The sequence below is a fragment of the Thalassophryne amazonica genome, chromosome 8 (assembly GCF_902500255.1).
Source record: "Thalassophryne amazonica chromosome 8, fThaAma1.1, whole genome shotgun sequence".
NCBI lineage: Eukaryota > Metazoa > Chordata > Actinopteri > Batrachoidiformes > Batrachoididae > Thalassophryne > Thalassophryne amazonica.
Genome location: NC_047110.1, coordinates 50,562,490 through 50,589,498, shown reverse-complemented (window position 1 = coordinate 50,589,498; position 27,009 = coordinate 50,562,490). Strand labels below are relative to the sequence as shown.

The following is a 27,009-nucleotide window of genomic DNA, read 5'->3' as shown; positions in this document are numbered from 1 at the left end:
AATCCAATCCAAAATTCTTCTTAGTCAACATGCAAAAACAGTCAGATAGTTCAATAACAATCCTGACGATGTCATCTGAATCTGATGCCGCGCATTGATTTCTTTGTGTACAGACTGCCATCTGCTTTCCTCAGTCCAGTGAAAAATCGCAACAGAAATTTGTCGAGTGCTTTATCAAGCAGCATTTCTACTTCAGCTAGAGACATCCCAGAAAATACTGCAAATACCTCCCGATGGCTTATTGCGTATTGTATTTGATTTTGTGTGTGTGTGTTAAGAATGAGCAGCATCAATAAGCTCGTTCAAATTGTTGTCTGTCACCAAAACAAACCCGCCATGTTTGTTTTTAAGCCGTGTGCAATGGTACAAAATGTATAGAACCAAAATTGCACTGTAAATAGAACCAAAATTGCACGGTAAATGGAACAAAATGCCAAATGGGACGAACGATCAACAAACCACCAATCAAATGACAAGGATCTATTTAGGAATTATATAAAGACAACTAAACAGTCAAACGTGGAAGTGCGGGGACACATGAACCTGGAAGGTTAGAAAAAGAAAGTTAAGCTACAGAGGAGAAAAGAAAAAGAAACTACAAAGTAAAAGCAACAGAAATAATTTGTCAAGGAACATGTAAAATAACCATAAAATGCAGAGGAACAGCACCACAAACACAGTAACACGGAGATCAGGAACAAACTCCAAAACGTGAAGCATGACATATTTATGTATATTTATGTATATTTATTGAAATGCTAGTTTATTTTAAGAGTCTCAGTGATGAACCAACATGACAACTGCATGGGGTGTAAACTCACAATGACATTTGAGTGTGGGCTCGGCTGTACTTTGTGTTGGGTGTAAAACTGGACCAAAAAAGACACTGAAAACAGTCTGAGGAGTTCACTGCAGCAGATGTGAATAATGAAAGGCTGGGAATCACAGCTGATGATAGGACCAGTGGTTGGAGACCAGGGAAGCAGGTCCAGAGAGATGTTTTAGGAGTTGGCAAGGAGGGCACAGTGGTGGTGGTCCTATGGGCAGAACAGCAGGGACGCTCCAAAGGGTAGATGAGGCAGGTGCAGAAAAACTGAAGTGAACACAGAACTAGACTAACCACAAGACTGATAGCAAGCTTGCAGCAGTTAAAAGTATAGGTGGAATGACATGAATATACACGATGGACATGATGAGTATAAAGTAGCGTTCTTAATCATGGTGACCGCTATGACAACTCCATTACAAGCTTATGTGGCTAAAAACTAACAAAGTTGCTTTAAAGAAAACATGAAATCTCACTTTAAGATTGCCAGAACATACATTTTACAGAAAATCCCGGCTCCGCCCCTTCCTAGCAGAGGTAATGAACAAACCAACTGTAGCGATGGCATCATATGTGCTGTGGTCTAAACCAAAAAAAAACATCTTAAGGAAATCTTACCATTTGGAAGAACGAACAAGGGCAAAGCCTGCTGAGATGAGACCTTTCAACCCAAATCAGAAGTGACAGCAGATTGACAGTGAAATAAATCAGTCGAGAATAGACAGAGACAGAAGGTCAAAACAGGGTGAGAAAACAAGCACTAACAAGGAAACAACCTTTCGGTTCCAGAGGAAGTGTCACCACGGCACACCGCCGGTGTTGTTAACAAGTCAGTAAATGATCCATTTTGATGGATGTGTGTGATGACTCAGGAAAGAAGAAGAAGAACTGATGGAACAAATTAAAACGATCACACGTCAGCAGCCGTGACAGTCAGGTTTTCAACCTCCGATCACATTTAAATTGGAAAAAGTAAGACCTCAAACTGGCAGCACGGTGGCTTAGTGACTAGTACTGTTGCCTCACAGCGAGAAGGTCGTGGGTTCAATTCCCGTGGCCTTTCTGTGTGGAGTTTGCATGTTCTCCCCGTGTTTCCGTGGGATTCCTCCGGATGCTCCGGTTTCCTCCCACATCCAAAGACATGTGGGTTAGGTGGAGTGGAATCTTTAAAATTGTCCGTAGGGGTGTGTGTGTGTGCGTGTGTGTGTGTGCGTGTGTGCGTGTGTGTGTGTGCGTGTGTGTGTGCGCGTGTGTGTGTGCGCGTGTGTGTGTGCGCGCGTGTGTGTGTGCGCGTGTGTGTGTGCGCGTGTGTGTGTGCGGGTGTGTGTGTGTGGGTGGGTGTGTCTGTGTTTGTTTGTCTGTTTGTGGCCCTGCGACAGACTGGCGTCCTGTCCTGGGTGTACCCCGCCTTGCACTCTATGACTGCTGGGATAGGCTCCAGCCCCCACGACTCTTACTTGGACTAAGCGGTAGAAGATGAATGAATGAATGAAGACCTCAAACTGTTATGGATATCATGTGTTAAATGAGTCTGTTGGCCCAGAGGTTAAGAGTAAAAGGTCAGAATGATCCAGTCATTGCTAGGAAAGAGTTCTTTTATTCATTCTTAAAGAAACAAAACCAGTATAATACACGTGTAAAATTTTCAGATGAGTCAAATGATTGTAGTTTTTAGCCCCTCAGTTAAAACAAAGTTTGGCATTGCAGCTTCTGGCCGTACCTCAACGTTAACGCTCTTAAGTTTTGGGAAAAATAAATCTGACTTTTAGATCATTCAGAGTCAAATAATCTGTATGTGTGAAGAAAATATCTAAAAAACTAAAAAAAAAAAAAAAAAAAAAACACAAAATCTGTTGGGAATATTAATTGAGTGGATCCAGATCAGGGGTAGATCCAGAGAGGGGTGTGGGGCGCACACGCATGCAGGATGACGATTTGATTGAGCTAACTGATGGTGCTAGTTCTTGTAACACACACAAATGCACTCCGCTGTAAGCCCGCTGGATGCATGAAGCGCTGTTCAGATAAAAAGCTGATGTGATTTTTGGCTGCACTGAAGAACTACACAAAGTCTTTTTTTTTATGGTATGAAGTAAGTGCACAGCATCACTGGACTACATGTCACAATTTGGACTCCTATTTAAAGTTCATGTTGGACTTTAGCAGCAGTGGAACACTGCACAGAGTGACGTGGGCCCGCCCTCCTGTGGGTTCACCACCTGCAGAGGGGGCCATGGGGGCTGGGTGCAAAGAGGATTGGGTGGCAGTCGAGGGCGGGTGGCCCGGCGGCCCGGTCCATGCTCACAGCCCCTGGCTGTTGGGACGTGGAATGTCACCTCACTAGGGGGGAAGGAGCCTGAGCTTGTGTGGGAGGTTGAGAGATACCGACTAGAGATAGTCGGGCTCACCTCCACGCACAGCTTGGGCTCTGGTTCCCAACTCCTGGAGAGGGGCTGGACGCTTCATTTTTTCATTTTTCTGGCGTTGCCCACGGGGGAGAGGCGGAGAGCTGCTCTCCGCTGCTCCCCAGCTCAGTCGCCAAGTGTTGGAGTTCACTCCGGTGAACGAGAGGGTCACGTCCCTACGCCTTCGGGTCGGGGACAGGTCTCTCACCATTGTCTCGGCCTACGGGCCGAGCAGCAGTGCAGAGTACCTGACCTTCCTGGAGTCCCTGGGAGGGGTACTAGATAGCGCTCAGACTGGGGACTCCATTGTTCTCCTGGGGGATTTCAACGCCCACGTGGGCGGCGACAGTGAGACCTGGAGGGGGGTGATCGGGAAGCATGGCCTCCCCGATCTGAACCCGAGTGGTGTTCAGTTGTTGGACTTCTGTGCTAGTCACAGTTTGTCCATCACGAACACCATGTTTGAGCACAAGGGTGTCCATAACTGCACGTGGCACCAGGACACCCTGAGCCGGAGGTCGATGATCGACTTTGTAGTCGTATCATCTGACCTTCGGCCACGTGTCTCGGACACTCGAGTGAAGAGAGGGGCAGAGCTGTCGACTGATCACCACCTGGTGGTGAGTTGGATCTGCTGGGAGGGTAGGAAGCCGGTAAGACCTGGCAGGCCCAAACGTATCGTGAGGGTCTGCTGGGAACGACTGGCAGCGAGGTCTTCAGCTCCCACCTCCGGGAAAGCTTCTCCCAGATCCCGGGGGAGGTTGGAGACATGGAGTCTGAGTGGACCATGTTCTCCACCTCCATTGTCGATGCGGCTGCTCGTAGCTGTGGTCGCAAAGGTCTCTGGTGCCTGTCGCGGCGGCAATCCCCGAACCCGGTCGTGGACACCGGAAGTAAGGGATGCCATCAAGCTGAAGAAGGAGTCCTACTTATCTTTGTTGGTAGGTGGGACCCCAGAGGCAGCTGACAGGTACCGGCAGGCCAAGCGTGCCGAAGCCCGTGCGGTCGCAGAGGCAAAAACTCGGGTCTGGGAGGAGTTCGGGGAGGCTATGGAGGAGGACTATCGGTCGGCCTCGAAGAGATTCTAGCAAACAGTCCGACGCCTCAGGAGGCGGAAGCAGCTCTCCACCAGCACTGTTTACGGTGCGGGTGGGGAGCTGTTGACCCTGACTGGGGATGTTGTCGGGCGGTGGAAGGAGTACTTCGAGGATCTCCTCAATCCCATTGTCACGTCTTCCGAAGAGGAAGCAGAGACTGGGGACTCGGAGGCGGACTCATCCATTACCCAGGCCGAAGTCACCAAGGTGGTTAGAAAGCTCCTCGGTGGCAAGGCTCCTGGGGTGGATGAAATCCGTCCTGAGTACCTTAAGTCTCTGGATGTTGTGGGGCTGTCTTGGCTGACACGCCTCTGCAACATCATGTGGCGATCGGGGACAGTGACTCTGGATTGGCAGACCGGGGTGGTGGTCCCTCTGTTTAAGAAGGGGGACCGGAGGGTGTGTTCCAACTATAGGGGGATCACACTCCTCAGCCTCCCCGGTAAGGTCTATTCCAGAGTACTGGAGAGGAGAATTCGACCGATGGTCGAACCTCGGATTCAGGAGGAGCAGTGTGGTTTTCGTCCTGGTCGCGGCACACTGGACCAGCTCTACACGCTCCATCGGATGCTCGAGGGTTCATGGGAGTTCGCCCAACCAGTCCACATGTGTTTTGTAGATCTGGAGAAGGCATTCGACCATGTCCCTCGGGGCACCCTGTGGGGAGCGCTCCGGGAGTACGGGGTCCAGGGTCCTTTGCTAAGGGCTATCTGGTCTCTGTACGACCGCAGCAGGAGCTTGGTTCGCATTGCCGGTAGTAAGTCAAACCTGTTTCCAGTGCACGTTGGCCTCCGCCAGGGCTGCCCTTTGTCACTGGTTCTGTTCATTATTTTTATGGACAGAATTTCTAGGCGCAGCCAGGGTGTAGAGGGGGTCTGGTTTGGGAACCACAGAATCTTGTCTCTGCTGTTTGCGGACGATGTGGTTCTGTTGGCTTCGTCAAATCAGGACCTTCAGCGTGCACTGGGGCGGTTTGCAGCCTGAGTGTGAAGCGTCCATCTCTCGGCTGGCTTGGGAACACCTTGGGGTTCCCCCGGAGGAGCTGGAGGAGGTGTGTGTGGATCGGGAGGTCTGGGCGGCTTTGCTTGAGCTGCTGCCCCCGCGACCCGACTCCGGATAAAGCGGAAAAAATGGATAGAACACCAAAATGTAAGTCCCTTTTCTGTTATAAATGAATAAAATATCAAATGACAAGGATCTATTTTAGCTGTTATATAAAACAAATAATGAATGTTTTTACATTCTTTCAATGGAACAAATATTTAATTTGGTGAAAGCTGGAACAAACCAGTCAACTTGGCTTCGGGGGAAATGGAGGTGAACATAAGTGGATGAGTGGCATGTGCAGGTCATGCCAGCAGGCTTTGCCATGCCCGATCCATCTTGAGGTTTCCTCATACGCATTCAAATAGTTTCGGATCCTGTTTATGCCGCCTTCAGAATATGTAAATTGTGGTCAGCTAGCGCTCAGACCGCCATCGGATAGGTGTCCCATCTTGACGGTGCCCAGAGGGTTTTGAAAATATGTATCACACTCGGGGACGCCAGCCAATTTTGACCAACTGTGTGGACTTCTGGAGATGGCTGTCAGAGTGTTTTAGAACTGAAATCCAACACTTTTCAGATGTGCGCCGATTCATCATTCTGACGCCATTCTGCATGATTCTGGCTATGTGTGACGGGTTATCACACTAAAACTGCAAACAAACCTGTTCAACTTGATATGAAATAAAAAAAAATATCAAAGTCAAAATGATGGGTGACATAATGGCATGTGTTAGTATAACATGTAAATCACCAGTTTTACAACCAGTTTTCTTCAGACAATTAAGGAGATGGATACATGAACATTTCCAAGCCACTGAATATGTCTTGGACATAATTTACATCAGTCATTCAGAAAAACAAACAGTCTGGTAAATCTGTCTAGAGTAGGCAGTTCTCAAAAACTGGGTGAATGCGCAAGAAGGTGGTTAGCGAGGGAATCCACCAAGATACACAAGATAAATGAAGGAGTTATGTATTTTCATTTTGAGTTTAAAGAAAATATTTTTTCAGAAATTTTAATATAGAGAAGCCTGCATTACTTTTTTCAAAATTGTGCAAAGTAATTAAAATGTGGAAAAGCCCAAGACTATGAATACTGTTCATAGGCAATGTATAATCAGACCAACAAAAGTTATTTATTTATCTCTGAAGGAATAGTGCAAGTTCGTGTACATCACCATACAATGACGTAAACAAGCAAGATTATAGCCCTTGGCTAATTTATATCTGTTGTTCCTGGCAAATGCTATTACTACTATGAGAATAACAGTGGGCCCAAAACCAAACCCTGTCTGTAATGATTTGAGTTCAGACATGGCCAGCGCAGAGAACAAGCACGATATGTTCAAGCAGAGTTCTTTAAGATCAGTCCAAGGTCATAGATAAAGATAAAGATCAACTTTATTTATCCCAAAGGAAATTATTTTGCCAGAGTACAGAAACAGTGACCAGTTAACAATGTGTAGTTAAATATACAATTACAGAAAGTGTTAGTATTAAACAGAAATCAATCAATCAATTTTATTTAATTATTTATTTACTTATTTTTACAAGTACAACAAATTTATGCAAAATGACTGGTTAGATATATTGCATGAGATGTTTGAAAAAATAGCACATAACACTAAATAACTGAATAATTCTGAATAACTCTGTTCATTATGTATTTATGCTGCAGAAGGGGGAGGAGTTATATAGCCTGATTGCCACAAGTATGAAAGACGTCGTTCTGTGGTACACCTCAGTGCTCTTCACTGGACTTCACAAAGCAGGATAAAGTCAGAAAACCCGAGTTCACAAAGGTCAGCAAGTTGAAATCAATCAAACACTGAGAAATAATACAAGGAGGACACAATCCAGAACAACTGCCAGCTCAGATCTTTATATTCCTCATACTATCTGTGTGTGACAGCCATTGTATGCGAGTGAGGATGGGAGAATAAATGCATGTATGATATATGTGAGGGAGGCGATATGTATACAGTATGTTAGTGAGAATCAGTGGAGTCGGGGATCTGGTAGTATGCACAGCATCCACCACACCATGGCCTTGGATGGCAACCACCAGCCAGACAATCCAGTCCATCTGCACCTCATGAAAGTATCTTCTGCAACCAGGTGATACATAGGCATTGTCTGGTCCTTCTTCAGCCACTGGGGTCAACCTACATGCTGGATCACCCACATCTGTGCCAAATCCACCAGCTGTGGTGACCCCGAGTGAAAAAGTGAGATGCTGAAAGGACTGAAAGACTTACTTTACAGATAGACTTCTGATGGCCAAGTCCAGGAAGTCATTGAAATCTGAGACCATAACAAACACAGACAGTCTGATTCCTCACTCAGCTTCTCAAGTCATGCAATCAGAGCACCCAATGATTCTGCATTCATTCATTTTCTATAAAAAATACATAATATATCTGTGAGGAGATAACAGACTGCATAAATGTGTGAAAGCCTAATGAATTCTGGCTTGCACTGACCTCCTAACTTCTAAGTATTACAGTAACATGTTAATAGTTCTATACCAAACCCACAGATATTTTGGATTAGTGGTTAGCACTGTTGCTTCACAGCAAGAAGGTCATGGGTTTGATTCCCACCTGTGGCCTTTCTGTGTGGAGTTTGCATGTTCTCCTTGTGTTTGTGGGGGTTTCCTCCAGGTGATCCCGTTTCCCCTCACATTTAAAGACATGCAGGTTAGGTGAATTGGAAACCTTGTAATTGTCCTGATCTCCCTTGCAAAACAGATCTAGATCTCAATGGGACTAACCTGGTTAAATAAATAAATTGTCATGTGAGCTGACCCTGTGATTTGTACAAATCTGACCACTGCAGGAAAAAGTGCTGAGACGTACAACCCCTGGCAATAATTATGGAATCACCGGCCTCGGAGGATGTTCATTCAGTTGTTTAATTTTGTAGAAAAAAAGCAGATCACAGACATGACACAAAACTAAAGTAATTTCAAATAGCAACTTTCTGGCTTTAAGAAACACTATAAGAAATCAGGAAAAAAAATTGTGGCAGTCAGTAACAGTTACTTTTTTAGACCAAGCAGAGGGAAAAAATATGGACTCACTCTATTCTGAGGAAAAAATTATGGAATCACCCTGTAAATTTTCATCCCCAAAACTAACACCTGCATCAAATCAGATCTGCTCGTTAGTCTGCATCTAATAAGGAGTGATCACACCTTGGAGAGCTGTTGCACCAAGTGGACTCACATGAATCATGGCTCCAACACAAGGGATATCAATTGAAACAAAGGAGAGGATTATCAAACTCTTAAAAGAGGGTAAATCATCACGCAATGTTGCAAAAGATGTTGGTTGTTCACAGTCAGCTGTGTCTAAACTCTGGACCAAATACAAACAACATGGGAAGGTTGTTAAAGGCAAACATACTGGTAGACCAAGGAAGACATCAAAGCGTCAAGACAGAAAACTTAAAGCAATATGTCTCAAAAATCGAAAATGCACAACAAAACAAATGAGGAACGAATGGGAGGAAACTGGAGTCAACGTCTGTGACCGAACTGTAAGAAACCGCCTAAAGGAAATGGGATTTACATACAGAAAAGCTAAACGAAAGCCATCATTAACACCTAAACAGAAAAAAAAACAAGGTTACAATGGGCTAAGGAAAAGCAATCATGGACTGTGGATGACTGGATGAAAGTCATATTCAGTGATGAATCTTGAATCTGCATTGGGCAAGGTGATGATGCTGGAACTTTTGTTTGGTGCCGTTCCAATGAGATTTATAAAGATGACTGCCTGAAGAGAACATGTAAATTTCCACAGTCATTGATGATATGGGGCTGCATGTCAGGTAAAGGCACTGGGGAGATGGCTGTCATTACATCATCAATAAATGCACAAGTTTACGTTGATATTTTGGACACTTTTCTTATCCCATTAATTGAAAGGATGTTTGGGGATGATGAAAACATTTTTCAAGATGATAATGCATCTTGCCATAGAGCGAAAACTGTGAAAACATTCCTTGCAAAAAGACACATAGGGTCAATGTCATGGCCTGCAAATAGTCCGGATCTTAATCCAATTGAAAATCTTTGGTGGAATTTGAAGAAAATGGTCCATGACAAGGCTCCAACCTGCAAAGCTGATCTGGCAACAGCAATCAGGGAAAGTTGGAGCCAGATTGATGAAGAGTACTGTTTGTCACTCATTAAGTCCATGCCTCAGAGACTGCAAGCTGTTATAAAAGCCAGAGGTGGTGCAACAAAATACTAGTGATGTGTTGGAGCGTTCTTTTGTTTTTCATGATTCCATAATTTTTTCCTCAGAATTGAGTGATTCCATATTTTTTCCCTCTGCTTGGTCTGAAAAAGTAACCGTTACTGACTGCCACAATTTTTTTTTCCTGATTTCTTATAGTGTTTCTTAAAGCCAGATAGTTGCCATTTGAAATGACTTTAGTTTTGTGTCATGTGATCTGCTTTTTTCTACAAAATTAAACAACTGAATGAACATCCTCCGAGGCCGGTGATTCCATAATTTTTGCCAGGGGTTGTATTTTATCAAAACGCATGAGCTTAAACAGCACATCCGACTGAGATCATGTTGTCATTAATCGTCCTATATGACGTCAGATGATTAACGCGTCTTTCTGCTGTAATATTACACGTCCAACGCTAGATGGCAGTATAAAATAAGACCTGCTGAAATGATTTACCTATTTATTTATTTATTTATTTTAGCCCTTGTTTTTCTTGACCTGCTGACTTCATTCTTTTGATTTCGACTTCTTCTGTTTCATGAAAACCCTGCTCGTGTCATTATTAATTATTTGTAATGTCGTTATAACCTGATGTATTGTTCATGTTTATAATTAAAAAAGGTCTGACTAAATTACTGACGTGACCAAAGTGAAGGTTATATTTATAAATGTAGTTAAAACCTGTGCGAATTCAGTTCATCCAGCAGTTGTGTTTGTTTTGTTTTTTAAATACCAGCTGTGTCTCAAATTACAGCAGCAGGAAAAAAAAATAGAAGCCTGTGACGAATAAGAAAAACATGGGAAGAATTTATAAAGAGTAAAATACATGAAAGAATCGTTTCTGGTAGAGTTTGACGAAAAGATCGTACAGATAAATGAAGTGATGATACAAACAAATGATGGGTTTTCACGGGCAGTGATATCATCCTGTTTACTGTCATTGTCAGTCTGCTCAGCCTGGACTGGCGCCCCTGCTGGATAACACAGGAACTGTCGCGGGAAAACTAGCATCAAGTCAGTCAGAATGAGACAAAAAAAAAAACATCCGGTGACAATGTCTAAATAAAAGACATCTAGAAATACATAATACATTGTAGGAATTCTGTGTTGTTTTTTTCTGCTTAGTTGTTTGATACACAAATGTTGTTGTCCATTCAGCTGCTCCCGTTTTTGTGTGTGTGTGTGTGTGTGTGTGTGTGTGTGTGTGTGTGTGTGTGTGTGTGTGTGTGTGTGTGTGTGTGTGTGTGTGTGTGTGTGTGTGTGTGTGTGTGTGTGTGTGTGTGTGTGTGTGTGTGTGTGTGTGCGTTCGGGGTCGCCACAGCGGATACAACCAGATCCGCATTGATATTTGGCACAAGTTTTATGCCGGATGCAGTTGTTTGATACACAAATCAGGTGACAAATAAAGATTCAAGATTTGGTTTATTATCATTCCACCAAGTATACGCATACATTGAATGAAACAAAAAATCATTTCTCATCAGCTATTCTTGAATATACATATATGAAGTTAAAAATGTTTTGTCTGATAGTTTAAATAAGTCACTGATTGAGTGATTTGATTTTAAACATTCTCAAAGTCCCACAATTACACATGCAGAAATTTCACTGCTTCAGAATAAATTTAGACTTCAATTTAATGTGTTAGACTTCTGTGACAAATGTCAGAGAAGTCCATATCTGGACTCTTGTTAGGTCAGATTCAGTTCTCAAAGCAGGCAGACAATGAATAGTTTCCAAAAATAACAGCACATCATCCCACAAACTCCCCAAAAGCCAAGTGTTCATACTCCCATTCTTCTCCTTTTTCAATTTTCTCCTATATTTAATACCCAATATTCAATGATCCGCAATGTTTGTCCTAATTCTCAGGTTCAACAATTACTTAAAATCTTCTACCCAGCATCCTTTTATTGCCTTTTCCAGAAAGAAACTACCAAAACAGCCCGATACTGTAACATCCAGAGCCTCAGAAAAAGAACAAGAAGATCAAGAAATAACAAGAATGATAATAAACCTGTCAATTTTTAGCACAAAATACAGTCGCTCATATTCAATAGATGGCCTGAGTGCAGTACTTAGAAAGCTTGTCTGGGTTCGCGATTATTCTGTATCAAGAATAAAATCCAATAACGTCCAGGACTTGACCAATGTAAGTGTATCAGTATGATGTCAAAGTGATGTTTATGGCTTTAGGTCCTTGATTTTTGACTTTGAGAGACATCTTTGAAGAGTTAATGGCGTCATGAGGTTCCTGGGCAGAGGTGTTTGGAGATTCAGATGTATCTGCAGAGGAAAGACATCTGCATCTTCTCATCTTAAACCACTTAATGTAGTTTACTACAGTTTGTGTAGGTTTATTCTTCACTGCCCCTTTATGACTCACCATTGCGACCTTTATAACCAGTTGTCTTGGCTTACTCCATCCTCTAGAAGACAATTTCACTGGTAGATATTTATTTTTAAATGTATTAATCTTAGTTATCCAGAATATTTAAAACAATATCTGACTCCATTTGGTTCTTCTTATAGTTTGAGGAATGCATCTCAATCTTTTTTCGTTGTCCCACGAATTAATATGGAAATTGGAAAATTCTGATTCAGACATAAAGCACCCTTTGATTGGAACAGCCTTCCTTCCTCTATCCACTCTATAACCTCTTTGTCTGCATTTAAACGTGCCCTTGTACAACACCTTAAGAACATATGTTATAAAAAACACTGTTTTTGATTTCGTTTGTCCATAACAATTCATGTTATTCATTTTGTATGGTAGTAGCGTGTTAGAGAGCTTTGTGTGTTTGTGTGTGTGGTGTGATTGGTTGTTGGTGTGTGAATGTAGTTATGTTTGTGTATAATTAATTGTTTGTAGTTGTATTGTTGCCTTTGTTTGGATATTTTGTTATGTATGTACTGTTGCATGTCTTGCCCATTGGATGTCTTGTTGTTATTATTGAGGACCCCCTTGAAACAAGATTATAAATCTCAAGGGGTTTATCCTTTCAAGTTAAATAAATAAATAAATAAAATGAATGCAGGTCCAAGTCTTGAGGGTTATTTTGCCTCCAGTCTTACTGAATAGTTGTAAGAGCGGGATGCTAAACAGCAGCCTAAGATCAGGAGTGGTTGTTTTTGGTACTCAGTACATCCAGAGGATCCTGGGGTACTGTTGGTGCAACTTTGTGTCAAATGAGCAGTTATTCAGAAAGTAGTATTTAGGTAGACTCAGAAAAGGGACTGTGAGGGAACATTAAACTGCAACATTTTGATCATGGGATTCTCTGGGTATGATTCAGCACTCAGATGGCCAAGTACTGAGAACCCCAACAACTGGAAAAGGGTCAAAGGAGTTCCCAGATATTACCTAGCTGCGACAGAAAGACAGCTACTTTCACGAGGTGATGACTGATCATTTGAGTGTCACGGCGGTTGCCAGCCAGGACCCAGGCAGTTCTGTAGTGTGGTGTATGTGGCAACATGCAGCGCTAGACCATGCTTCCAGACTTGGCCTGGCTTTCAAGTCACCTCTAAGTACACTTTTGGACTGGTAGTATAATGCTGAGTTTTGTGTCAAATTCTTCCAAACATAGACTCAAGTCAAGTCAAGTCTGGGAGCAAGTGCTGGTGTCACTGCATCCATGACACCATGCTACCTTGGGACCTCCCTCACAATGCAAGTGATTTTCTCATCTGAGTCTCCCTCAGTAACTGTTCTTTTGACACAAAGTCATTCTGGCAGTACCCAATCCTCTGAAGAGACCCAGTACCAAAGATATCCATTTGGCACTTTCAGACACTGGTTAGTGACCAAGTCAAACAACCATGCAGTAAGACAGGTAGCTCCAGCACCCTAAAGTCCTACACTCAACAAACATCAATGCATCACTTTGTATTCATTTATTTTCCTGTAATTTTTTTTTACACAAATTTATTGTGGGTTGCCACACTAGATCAGGAATAGAGCAATTTTTGGATGGGTTACAAGTTTTACCTTGAATGCCCTTCCTGACACAACTCCACAACATGGAGGAGAAAATGTGCACAACCCCTGGCGTTCCCAAGCCAAGTATTTTGTGTGTCCATTCACTCAAAAAACTGATGCATTGGATGAACTTAATTCAATTATAAGCAGGATTTCTATCTAATAAATATATGTAGCACCAACTCAAATAAAGTGCATCAATGCAAGATAATTTAATTTAATCTAGTTGGCGCTACATATATTTATTAGATGGAAATCCTGCCCATAATTGAATTGAGTTCATCCAATGAATCATTTATTTGAATGATACACTAAAAAAAAAAACGGATTCATTGAATTGGATTCCACCTAATAAATATATGTAGTCCCAACTAAATTAAATTACATTATCTTGCATGGATGTGTTTTATTTGAGTTGGGGCTACATATATTTATTAGATGGAAATCGTGCCCATAACTGAATTGAGTTCATCTGATAAGTCATTTGTTTGAGTGATATACTAAAAAAAAAATGACTTATTGGATTGGATTCCACCTAATAAATATATGTAGTCCCAACTAAATTAAATTACGTTATCTTGCATGGACATGTTTTATTTGAGTTGGGACTACATATATTTATTAGATGGAAATCCCTCACATAATTGAATTGAGTTCAACTAATGAGTCATTTGTTTGAGTAATACACTAAAAAAGAAAAAAAACTGACTCATTGGATTGGATACCACCTAATAAATATATGTAGTCCCAACTAAATTAAATTACATTATCTTGCATGGACGTGTTTGATTTGAGTTGGGGCTACATATATTTATTAGATGGAAATCCTACCCATAATTGAACTGAGTTCATCCAATGAGTCATTTGTTTGAGTGATACACTCAGAAAAAGTGATTCACTGAATTGGATTCCACCTAATAAATATATGTAGTCCCAACTAAATTAAATTACGTTATCTTGCATGGACATGTTTTATTTGAGTTGGGTCTACATATATTTATTAGATGGAAATTGTGCCCATAATTGAATTGAGTTCATCCAGTGAGTCATTTGTTTGAGTGATACACGAAAAAAGAAAAAAAAAACTGACTCGTTGGATTAGATTCCACCTAATAAATATATGTAGTCCCAACTAAATTAAATTACATTATCTTGCATGGACGTGTTTGATTTGAGTTGGGGCTACATATATTTATTAGATGGAAATCCTACCCATAATTGAACTGAGTTCATCCAATGAGTCATTTGTTTGAGTGATACACTCAGAAAAGTGATTCACTGAATTGGATTCCACCTAATAAATTTATGTAATCCCAACTAAAGTAAATGACATTATCGTGCATGGATGTGTTTTATTTGAGTTGGGGATACATATATTTATTAGATGGAAATCAGGCCCATAATTGAATTGAGTTCATCCAATGAGTCATTTGCTTTAATGATACACAAAAAAAACTGACTTATTGGATTGGTTTCCATCTAATAAATATACGTAGTCCCAACTAAATTAAATTATGTCATCTTGCATTGATGTGTTTATTTGAGTTGGGACTACGTATATTTATTAGATGGAAATCCTGCACATAACTGAATTGAATTCATCCAGAGAGCCATTTTTGAGCGTGGACATACGAACAGGACGGAGGACGCCAAGATGAATACAAGTGCCTGACATACGGTCTAAGCTCTTACTTTTGAAAGCGGAAGTCGCTGTGACAGTCGGGGCCGTTTCGTGGCTGTGTGCGTGTAGCTTGGCGCAGGTCTGTGGCGCTCCTGCCTGCTGCAGGCGTGCTATTTGCGGCAGCGGAGACCTCTGCGAAATGCTTTTGTATGGGCGAGTGAAACCTTTTTTTAATTTTGGGTTTGCGTGCCGGGGGGTGAGCTCTCAGCGTTCGGTGGCCATGCTGTGCGGGGGGCCGAGCGGGCTGTCCTAGCTGCCTGAGCCGCTCCAGCAGCGGTGGGTCCGGTGCGGTGCACAGCCAGAGATGAGGCCTACTTGTTAAAGCTCCACACCGCCCCTCCGCCGCGATGGATGATGATCAACAACAAGCTGCTCAGAAGCCTGCCTCCGGATTAGGGTCTCTTCCAGCGGTGGTACCGGGACTCCAGGGCCCAGAAGCTAACGCGTTACAGTTCAAAATCAAGAATTCAATTTGGTGAGTCTGGACGTGACACACGCACGGTGCCTTTTTTTTTTTTTTTTTTTTTTTTTGTGGCTAGGCTCATCATTAGCCTGTGGAGCTGTTGTTCACAAAGAGCGAGAACCCAGCGGCGGCGCTAAACCACTGATATCTGCGGACAGATCAGGAACACCCCGTGTGCGTTATTAAACAGGTGTAACACGCAGGTTTGCCCGCAGAAGCTCTGCTCGTTAGCATGGAGCTAAAAGAGGCCGTCGTCATGACAGGTGTCAAAGCAGACAGCCAGTACGTCGTAAAGGGTTCAAAAAACAAACATCTGCCACCAGTTAAAGCAGGAACAACAATCATTTGAGCATTGAGTCAACTGAGAGACAACTGAGACCTAGTTTGATAGATTACTAATAATAATTCGTGACTGAATCATTTATGCAACAAATATGCCAATCTTTGATTGATTCTGTCTTCTCAAACATGCCAATTTTGTATTTGTGTGTTTATATATGTTCTGCTCAGTTTGCCAATCTTAACTATTCCCAAATTGAACCTGGCCCATATCTAAATGGTGCTACTGTGCAAGATTCCCAAAATTATGAGAGATGAGATATACTTTATTGATCTCACAGTGGAGAAATTATGTTTAAACTCCAGTTACCTCAGACAGCAATTAGTCCACAATTATTACTTGTTTACCGTAATAATGGCACACATCAGAATTAAAGACAGCACATACACATTTGACATTGTTTATGTGCACTAAGTTTAAAGAAGTCCGTTATCCGAATTGAGGCAAGTGGGTGAAGGCCACGCAGCAACCCTGAGATGCGCCGCCGCCATCAGCTTGGGGGAAGAACGGGGGTTGCAGCTAAAACTGCACCGCCCCCGCAGAAGGGGAAAGGAGCGACGTGAGCAGATGCCAGAGTGGGGAGTGTTGATGGGGGATAGGAGGGGGATGGGGTGGGGGGGAATGGAGCATGCTTCAGTCCTGTGAAAAGCAGTTTATTGTCTTTGTGAGCTGAGATAAGAAACAGCCAAATGATCTCCAGGCCGAAGAAATTCCTCTGTAGGGAAAACAGTCGGGCAATTTGACCTTCAGGCTTGATAAGCCTATAGTGTTGTGGTTTGAGCAGTGAAAAACACTTTTAACAGTTCCACTTGAACAACCAAATCCCAATTATGAATTAAGAATATTCACCAGCCTCTGAAATCTTCAACTTCAACTGCAAGGCACGCATCTGCTCCAAGATGTCATTCAATTTGCGTCTGAGTTCAAGAGTCATCGCAGTCTGAGAATGCACTGCCTTGGCAACCTTGTTAATCATGACAGACAAGCGAGGGACCGTGGTTGTTGATGCCGCTGTCTTGCCAATTTTCCAGTAGATCAGGGCAGCACATAAGCCAAAAGGTACCAGCCCTGCTACCATAAGACCAAATATGAATAAATCCTCGACGTCCTCAACGGAGAAAGGCGCCAAGCATGCCACACACCAGGAACTCCAGGAGTCGAGAACATAGCCCGCAGGATGCGTTCCATCTGGGCAGGTAGGATCCTCCGGTCCTGACCTTCTTGTAGAAAAAATGGTGTCAATAGTGTTCAGAGACCAGCTGATCAATTCCATGGTTAATCCAATAGTAGTCCAATAGATCCAGAATCCAATATAATTTGAGGAATTGACAGTCTGGTGAAGTAGGGACTTGAAGGTTAAAGCAGAGAACAGAGATAAGGGAGAGTGGAGGAGATGCGATCGCCCTTGTCGGGGTCCCAAACTGAAATCAAGCTTGGGAATTATGCATACCCGTGGTACGGAAACATTGTTCAAATTTCCAAACATTTTATGTGTTTTACAAAAATGATCCCCTAAGATAGATTCTCATTCTAATCCTAAACCATTCATTCATTTTCTTAATGCACTTAATCCAGTTCAGGCTCACAGAGGGACTGATGCCTATCCCAGCAGTCATTGGGTGAGAGGCAGGGTACACCTTCGGTACACGCCAGTCTGCCGTAAGGCTGCTACATATAGAAACTCTAAACCATTTAAGATGAAATCATTTGCATAGTTGGTAATTCCTTCTTTGCCAATATAGCCATGTTTCATGCAGATTGCACACTGGGACAAACTTGTTATTTTGTACTCTTGAATTTGACTGGTGTTTTTGGAAGAGCACTCACTACAAGCTTCCAGGGTCAAAAAGAGGATCTAAACTTTATGCATCACCTGCCAAGCAACTTGGGGTGTGCATCTGTCCATCTGTTTTCTAAACCCAGTTATTCCAGTTAAGGGTCACTGGGGTGGGGCTAGAGCCTATCCAAGCACTCATTAGGTGAGAGACAGGGTATAGTCTGGATAGGCCGCCTACGGGCTTGCAGTACTTTCTTATAAAATAATCCGATATGTATGTAGGTAGATGGGCTACGATATGATTTACAAATAATCTTATTGTGGAAGGATTAAATTCATTGCAATATGATGCAGTCCGATGCAGTCGTTAGATTAATGCCCACATTCATTTTCCATGATTAGAATAAGCCAAAAGTGGCATTGTTTACCTTCAAATACATGTTTCACAAAAAACCAAGGACCTTCAGGTTTTTGCTACTGTTCAACAACACATTGGCACTGCATCGGCTCACATTTTGTTTACCACTGGGGGCAGCACTGCATACAGTAGCAGAAAGCACAGCATAGAAGAAGCCAGCTGTTGTTAGCCTAGCATAAATAGCATAGCTTTCCTGATTTGACCATGTACAACAGTAATGACAAGTAATGAACTGAATATAGGCGGGTACATTTATTGCTCATAGGACCTTCCACTGCGGGCATGTTGATTTTGTTTTGCAGAGTCAGCATTCCTGTGACCAGTCTCGTGAAAGTCTCATGCCAACCTTTAACAATTGTAGTATCATCTGGTTCAGAGTACATTTAGATTGATTCCATGTATTAATATACTTCTATCTTTTAATTGATCTTATCCTGATTGGTGAATTACTGCATTACTACTAAGAACTATACAAATTACTTTATCTTTCATGTATTAGGATAAAGGTTAGGTTTAATTTTTCTCAAATGCGTAAAAAGTTTGTAAATTTGAAGAATATTTCTGCTTCCAGGCTTTGCACATTTCTGGATGTTTTGCATTGTAGCATGACAGCATGGTCCAGGTCCAATTCTGGAATATTTCAGATTTGCTTACTGCACAGAACATATATGCATATAGTGGCATGAAAAGCTTTTGAAACCTTTGGGTTTTTTTATACATTTAAATTTTCAGCATTCTTTATATTATATGTTCGATAATTGTTTCATTTTAAATTCACAGTGAAAACAATTCTTGACAGTGTGATCTAAATAAAAGTATAACCAGTATAATTTAAGTGTAGACATGTTATAGAATAACAACTAATAAATGCTTTTACATCCAGTTTTCTTTCGACAAGTTAGAGGCTGAATACATGAATATTTACAAATCACTAAATGTCTTGGACTTAATGTACATCAGTCAATAAGAAGTACAAACAGTATTATATTCAATAGTAAATCTGTCTGTAGTAGGCAGCTCTCAAAAACTGAGTGAGTGTGCAAGGAGACTAATGAGGGAAGCCACCAAGACACCTTGACATCTCTGAAGGAATTATAGAGTTCTGTGGCCATGACTGGAGAAACTGCATAATGAAACATTTGTCTATTGCACCAACAGTTATACAGCTTCTCAGTAGAGAGTGGAACAGAGGGATTTTGTTAAATTTCATCTACACTTTGCCAGAAGGCACATGGGAGACTTTGACTTAAATTTGATCTGCTTTCATGGAACAAAGTCTTCTCTGTTCTCTTTTATAGCCTGAAAATGGTTGCATCACCAGTTATGCAACTTTTGATACAGCTGGTGAAATTAGCTTTTGTAGAGAGTTTTCTGGCTGTAAAAGTGATGTGGTTATTTTATACCAATGGGTATAATAGGTATGTTAGCATCTTGACTTTGGTATTTTTCTTGAATTTAGATGTTGTAGGGAACTGTATTTATAAAGGAACCATATATATAACCATATATATATATATATATATATATATATATATATATATACGAGGTATCTTATAAAACTAACCGGCAGTTTTATATAAAAAAAACTATATGGATTTGATTGACATGCGATTACACCAATCATGCTTGAACCCTCGTGCGCATGCGTGAGTTTTTTCACGCGTCGGTGACGTCATTTCCCTGTGGGCAGGCCTTGAGTGAGATGTGGTCCCGCCCTCTCGGCTGAATTCCTTTGTTTTACACGCTGCTCGAGACGGCGTGCGTTGCTTTATCAAAATTTTTTCTGGACCTGTGAGGAATATCCGAGTGGACACTATTCGAGAAATTCAGCTGGTTTTCGGTGAAAAGTTTAACGGCTGATGAGAGATTATGGGGTGTTTCTGTCGCTGTAAGGACTTCCCACGGAGCGGGACGTCCTGCAGCGCTTCCAGGCGCCGTCGTCGGCCTGTTTCAAGCTGAAAACATCCTAATTTAAGGCTTAATTCACCCAGGACGTCGTGAGAGAACAGAGAAGATTCAGAAGAGGCTGGCATGAGGAGTTTATGCGGACATTCCACTGTTTAAGGACATTTTGTAATGAAAGACGTGCGCGCAAATTCGCCGAGTCGTTTCCATGACGACTCGGTGAATCTGTGTGCGCCGCGACAGGAAAAACACCTCCGTGTTGAAAACCATTTGTAAAATTCAGGCGGCTTTTGATGGCTTTCAACAAGTGAGTAACTGAGAAATTGTTTAACAGCTTGGGCATGTTCCAACTTGCCCGTTAAGGTTTCCAACGGAGGTGTTTTTCCTGTCGCGTCCGGCCCGACATGCGACTCTGCCCGCACGTTCTTTCATTACAAAATGTCCGTTAACAATGGAATGTCCGAATAAACTCCTCATGCCGACTTCTTCTGAAAGTTCTCTGTTCTCTGACGACTTACTGGGTCAACAGAGCCTGAAATGTGGAAGTTTTCAACTTGAAACGGCGAGACGCTGCCGCCTCGAAGCACAGATCGCCATCAGGCGCCGTGGGCCGTCCTTACGGCGCCACTACCAGCCCAAAATCTCTCATCAGCCGTTAAAATTTTTACCAAAAACCAGCTGAATTTATCGAATGGTGTCCACTCAGTTGTGCCTTACAGTTTTGAAAGTTTGATCAAACAAAGCAGCAGTCTCTGAGCCATTCCTAAACAATGAAAAAATCGACGAGAGGGTGGGCGACTCTTCACTCAAAGACTGCCCACAGGCGAATGACGTAACCGACAGGCGTGAAAAAACTCTTGCATGCCCACGAGGGTTCAAGCATGTCTGATGTAATCACACGTGATTCAAATCCATATGGTTTTTGAAAAAAATAATAAGGTCGGATACTTTTCTAATAGACCTCGTGTGTATATATATATATATATATATATATATAGCCAATTTATTTACATTTGTTTACATTACACTTATGACATTTTTTATGACAGTTTAGGCAAGTTTAGCTGTATATATGTGTGTGTGTGTGTGTGTATATATATATATATATATATATATATATATATATATATATATACACGCACACAGTGGTCCCTCGCTATATCGCGGTTCACCTTTCGCGGTCTCGCTGTTTCGCGGATTTTTTTTTTTTTTGTGCAATTTTGCATGCTTCTTTTTTTTTTAACTGTCTGCTGTGCTTAGTTGCAGCCAAAATCTGGCAACAGGTCCAGAGACTACACTCGCTGTTTTGATGCAGAGCGCTCCAGCAGCGAAGAAAAAGCACGCGCATTGTGTTCTGCGTGTGTCTGTTTATAAGAATCTTCTCGCTCAGAAGAAAAAAAAGAGTGCCAACAACTACCCATATCACTCGGAAAAAGACACCTGCCCCGAGGTGGAAAAAAACGCCGCGGAGCGGCGCCACGACGAAGGCGCGATCAGAGGAACTGTGAAATACTGGTCAGTTACTATTAATAATTTCTTATGTGTCCAACCTCGTAGGTTGATCGTTAAAATTGAATTTGTTAGTTCTAAAAGCCATCATAATTATTTATAGGAAAACGTTCTATTTTTATTTCTCAAACAAAAACAGGTTTTGATCTTTTGTTTCATTCTATAATACTGGACTTATCTACTAAGGTTTGAACTTTGAGAGTGTTTACACAGGAGAGAAAAGTGAGAAAATGTGTGTAGTGAGGGGTTTTACAGCCTTAAAACATCTATAATAATTGTAAAAAAATAATGCTGCTACTTCGCGGAATTCACCTATCGCGGGCTATTTTTATAACGTAACTCCCGCGATAAATGAGGGACCACTGTATGTGTGTATATATATATATATATATATATATATATATATATGAATGCCGGATATTTGCACTCACCGGACAAAAGCAAAAGTCCCAATGTTTTTGTATGGTTTTCCATGTAATGAACAACATATATAATGGATTTTGTATAACAAAATTTCACTCACATTGGACAAAATGCCCCGTCTGATCGCAATGCATTTCCATTAAAAACGTTTCGCATATACTGGACAGAGCAGTCTGGACCTGCCCAGTGGCAGAGATTAGAATTGAAGTTCAGCAGTAGCACTCGCCAGTTCGAGGAAAGTGGGTACCAAATTTCCTTGATTAAAAGACCGAGTGTTTATTTTTTCAAACTGTGCTCAAACCCTGCGCCTAAGCAAGGCAGGGCATAATTCAAGGCAGGTGGTATTAACAAAATGCTGCTTGCTGCTGTTGACGTCATTGCATGGCCACAGAGTTACGGAGCTTGAGAAGGCATAAATCAGGCTTTAAGATTTTAAGGTACCACTCCACAGTGGACTTAGAAAAAAGAGTGACTTCACCAAATGCAACCTTTTAAATGCACATAATGGCTGGTGATTACCAGCCATTATGTGCATTTAAAAGGTGGTGATTATTTAAGGCAGGCGTTTATTTTTTTAGATGAAGTTTTGACCCAGTCATTAAATGAAGCAAGTCCAGAGTCAAGCTCATGCATTTATTCAACAGAATACGTAAGCCTATTTGGTGCTAGGGATTCCCCATTTGGCGATCTCTCAGCACCTCCTGACTGTAACTAATCCGTTACATACGTATAATGGATTTTGTCCGTTTTATACATATAGTGGATTTTGATTATAACGGACAAAATTTGGTGTTCCACCTGAATCCATTATATGCGGGTTTTACTGTATATATTTTGCCCATATGTAGTGCATCCGGAAAGTATTCACAGTGCTTCACTTTTTACACATTTTGTTATGTTACAACCTTATTGTAAAATTGAGTAAATTCACTTTTTTTCCTTCAAAGTTCTACTCACACCCCATCATGACAACATGAAAATGTTTTTTTTTTTTTCTTTTTCAAATGTAATAAAATAAACTAAGATATCTCATGTAAATAAGTACTCACACCCTTTGCTCAATACTTTTGTTGATGTACCTTTGACAGGAATTACAGCCTCAAGTCTTCTTGAATATGATGCCACATGCTTGGTGCACCTCTTTGGACAGTTTTGTCATTCCTCTTTGTGTCTCTCAAGCTCCATCAGGTTGTATGGAGAGCGTCGCTGCACAGCCATTTTCAGATCTCTCCAGAGATGTTAAATCTGATTCAGGTCTGGTCTCTGGCCGGGCCACTCAAGGACATTTACAGAGTTGTGCTGAAGCCACTCCTTTGATATCTTGGCTGTGTAGTTAGGTTCATAGTCCTGCTGAAAGATCAACCGTTGCCCCAGTCTGAGGTCAAGAGCGCTCTGGAGCAGGTTTTCATCCAGGATGTCTCTGTACATTGCTGTATTCATCTTTCCCTCAATCCTGACTAGTCTCCCAGTTCCTGCCGCTTAAAAACATCCCCACAGCATGATGCTGCAACCACCATGCTTCACTGTAGGGATGGTGCCTGGTTTTCTCCAAACATGACGCCTGGCATTCACGCCAAAGAGTTCAATCTTTGTCTCATCAGACCAGAGAATTTTGTTTTTCATGGTCTGAGAGTAGAGAAGCTTGAATCTTCGACTGGACTGGGTTGCTTGACGCGAGGACGTTTCGCTTCAAATCGCAGAAGCTTCCTCAGCTAAAACTCTTGCTCTGGTGGTCTGACTTCTGTCTTGACTCTTGTCGAGAAGAATGATCTTCTTCTTGTCTCCGTCTCCTGTCTATCTGGTCTCTTTGTTCTCTGGGACTTCTGCACTTTGTCCAGGGACCATCATGGGTACCCACATACTGTGAGGGCTTTCCGGACAAGTTGTTGTTCTTTAGCCCTTCCCTCTGCAGTTATGGGCACCTGTAGGGCTCTGTGTCGAAGCGTCCTGATCACCCCGAGCTTGTGTTCAAGGGGGTGGTTTGAGCCAAAGAGCAGATATTGGTCCGTGTGAGCAGCAGAATTGTTTCTGTACCCTTCCCCAGATTTGTGCCTCGAGACAATCCCGTCTTGGAGGTCTACAGACAATTCCTTTGACTTAATGCTTGGTTTGTGCTCTGACATGCATTGTCAACTGTAGGACCTTATATGTAAACAAGTGTGTCTTTCCAAATCATATCCAGTCAACTGAATTTACCCCAGATGGACTCCAGTTAAGCTGTAGAAACATCTCAAGGATGATCAATGGAAACAGGATGCACCTGAGCTCAATTTTGAGCTTCATGGCAAAGGCTGTTTTTTTTTTTTTTTAGAAATGTGCAAAAATCCCCCCCCCCCCCCCAAAAAAAATAAACAAAAAAAAAAAACATTTTCACATTGTGTAGAGTTTTGAGAAGAAAAATGAATTCATGCTATTTTAGAATATATATAAACCACATCTTGTCACCAATAATAGGCAGATTATACCATTAGAAGTGTCTGATAGCATGCATACGATCCTGATGGATGTGCACATGTGCATGATTACTTCACATTATTATACAGGTAACGTCTGCGTTTTGCTCTGCACAAAGTAATTTCAAGTCAATCATTGATGAGGTGCACATTCTTGTTGTGAGCTGAAGAACAAGTCCAGGCTTAACCCAGAAACATTTAAAAAATGAAGTCCAGGTTGAAAATGTATAGAGTCTCTAGGGCTGGGCGATATGACCTAAAATTCATATTACGGTATAAATTCAATCCCTTCACGGTAACAGTATATTGCGATATAAACTTAAGTGTAAAAATTATAATGGAAGTGTTTCTGAATGGGTTATATAGCCCCTTAGCAAAGCTAAATTGATTAAACAAATGAAATACATTATATATATATATATATATATATATATATATATATATATATAAATGTAATTTTGAGACCACTTATTGTGCAGATCTCAAATCTACAGCTACAATCTGCCAGAAGGTACATCTAAGATGCAAGCCTCGATTTGATGGTTTGGTGAAAGAATGAAATGCATTTATTTATTGTGGGGTTAGTGTCTGAAGTTTCATCTCTTGAACACTAGATGGCAGACCCCCTCCGAATACATGAACCATTTTCGGGACAGAGACATTTCCTCATTTGCCCCGGTTAAAAAAATGTTTGCGTTATTTAATGTGACGCTTTCTCAGATGTTTGATTCAGGTCACAACGGAGCGTCCGCTGAAACAAACAGTGGCTTTGCAAATATTGCACATTGCTGTCTTGGGTTTTCGGCATTCAGCAACAGATCTGCCTGTTAGCTTCACTGCTCGAATCCTCGTCTCAGTGAGACACAAGTCTCAGCTCAGACCCCCCCCGCCCCCCGTCTGTAGCAAAGGAGCAGCAGTGGTTCACAGATGTTTCGCAGTTTTCCTGGATTGAAAAACTCAGTGGGCGATGGAGTCCAAATCTCTGTCGTAGGCCAAATTTATATACTTTCTACCATCAACTGCAAATACGCGCACCTCTAAGAGCTCCCCTTTAAATTAAATGTGGGATGGACATTTCTGTATTCCATAAACAGCACAGCCTGCAGATTTTCCTTCTCATCACTCACCATTGATGTGGTCTGACTGTTGTGGTTTTTATTGACACATAATGACTCATTTTGTTAACAAGGTACTTGTCATCATTTCTAACAGCTTGTAAATGGGAGATGGGACAAACTTTCTATTGATTTGAATCAATCTAATGTCTCGATCCTTTAGAAAAATGTGTTTTAATGATGGTCACACTCTGGTTTGTGCTCTTTTCACTGCAGCAAATCTGTACAATCAAAAGTGGACAACATATTGGTGAGTAGAAACACCGCTGAATAATGAAATGAAATATCTGAATAAAACAATGTCTTAAAATTGTATGTTTTGTTGCTCAAAATGTGATGCAATGTGGCAAGTTAATATTAAAGCACAAGAAATGATAGATAAATATGTGTACCTGTAATTTACGATCCAGTAAAAAAATAAAACTAGAAAGGGTTTTTATTGTATTTATTGTTTGTGTCTGTTAAAACAATGTTACTATTGTAAAGTTAAATACACACATTCTTTATGTATTATACTAGTTTTGACATACGAGCATCTGCAACATGTAGATTAAATTTTCCGCAGTATATAACAGTTTTTGATACCCCGTATTTGCAACAGGGCTAAATAATTAGGAGAAAAAATTAATTTAGCAACACTTTAGGTTTTTATGATATCTGTGCTGAGATATTTGTAAAGCAAATAACTGTATTTTTGATGTTAAATCATTTGCCTCAAAGACGTCTGTTATCTTTGAAACAATTAATTGTTTTGTTTCATTTATTTATTTACAGTTTGGATAAAAGTTGTGGTAATGGGTGCACAAGGAAAATTAGTTTTGGTTGGTTTTCCACAGTCCCGTTATGGATCAAATCCTAACATTACAAAAATGACCGTCTCTGCATCTCATGGACATTCCCAAAGGTCAGGTCAGGTCAGGGGGCATGTGCTGGTGCTCTGCATCGCCGCATCCACCACATTACATGTCCAACATGGCATGACTCCAGGGAGGTGTTGAAGATCCCCGTGAAGACTGGGGCCAGCTCATCAGCGCAGTGTCTCAGGGTGGCAGGAGAGACACAGTCTGGCCCCGGGGCCTTACGTGGATTCAGCCTTTTGAAATGTCTCCTCACGTCCTCCTCTTGGACCGAGAGGGCAACAGGGGGAGTGGGGAGGGCAGCAGTGAGAGGGGGGAGGTCCAGAGTGTTTGAATATCCAGTTGTGTGGGGGGTGGGGAGGTGTGAGTCCTTGTCTTCAAAGCGTGAATAGAAGACGTTCAGGTCGTTGACCAGCTTCAGGTCGTCAATAGAACGAGGTGCTTTGGGCTTGTAGTTGGTGATCTC

At 41.7% G+C, this 27,009-nt stretch overlaps 1 protein-coding gene across 4 annotated transcripts in view; it reads left to right on the top strand.

Moving 5' to 3' along the window:
* Positions 1-15,350: 15,350 nt before the first annotated feature.
* The window catches only part of LOC117515582 (DNA-binding protein RFX7), a 37,615-nt gene continuing 25,956 nt past the window's right edge, over positions 15,351-27,009 (top strand). For 3 of the 4 annotated variants that reach the window (XM_034176203.1, XM_034176202.1, XM_034176200.1), the window contains exons 1-2: positions 15,352-15,758; positions 25,903-25,936. In XM_034176203.1, the coding sequence (XP_034032094.1) occupies positions 15,631-15,758; positions 25,903-25,936 (162 nt within the window). In that variant the 5' untranslated portion in view covers positions 15,352-15,630. Of the gene's footprint in view, positions 15,759-25,902; positions 25,937-27,009 lie in introns of all 4 variants that reach the window. The other variant, XM_034176201.1, reaches the window with a different exon arrangement.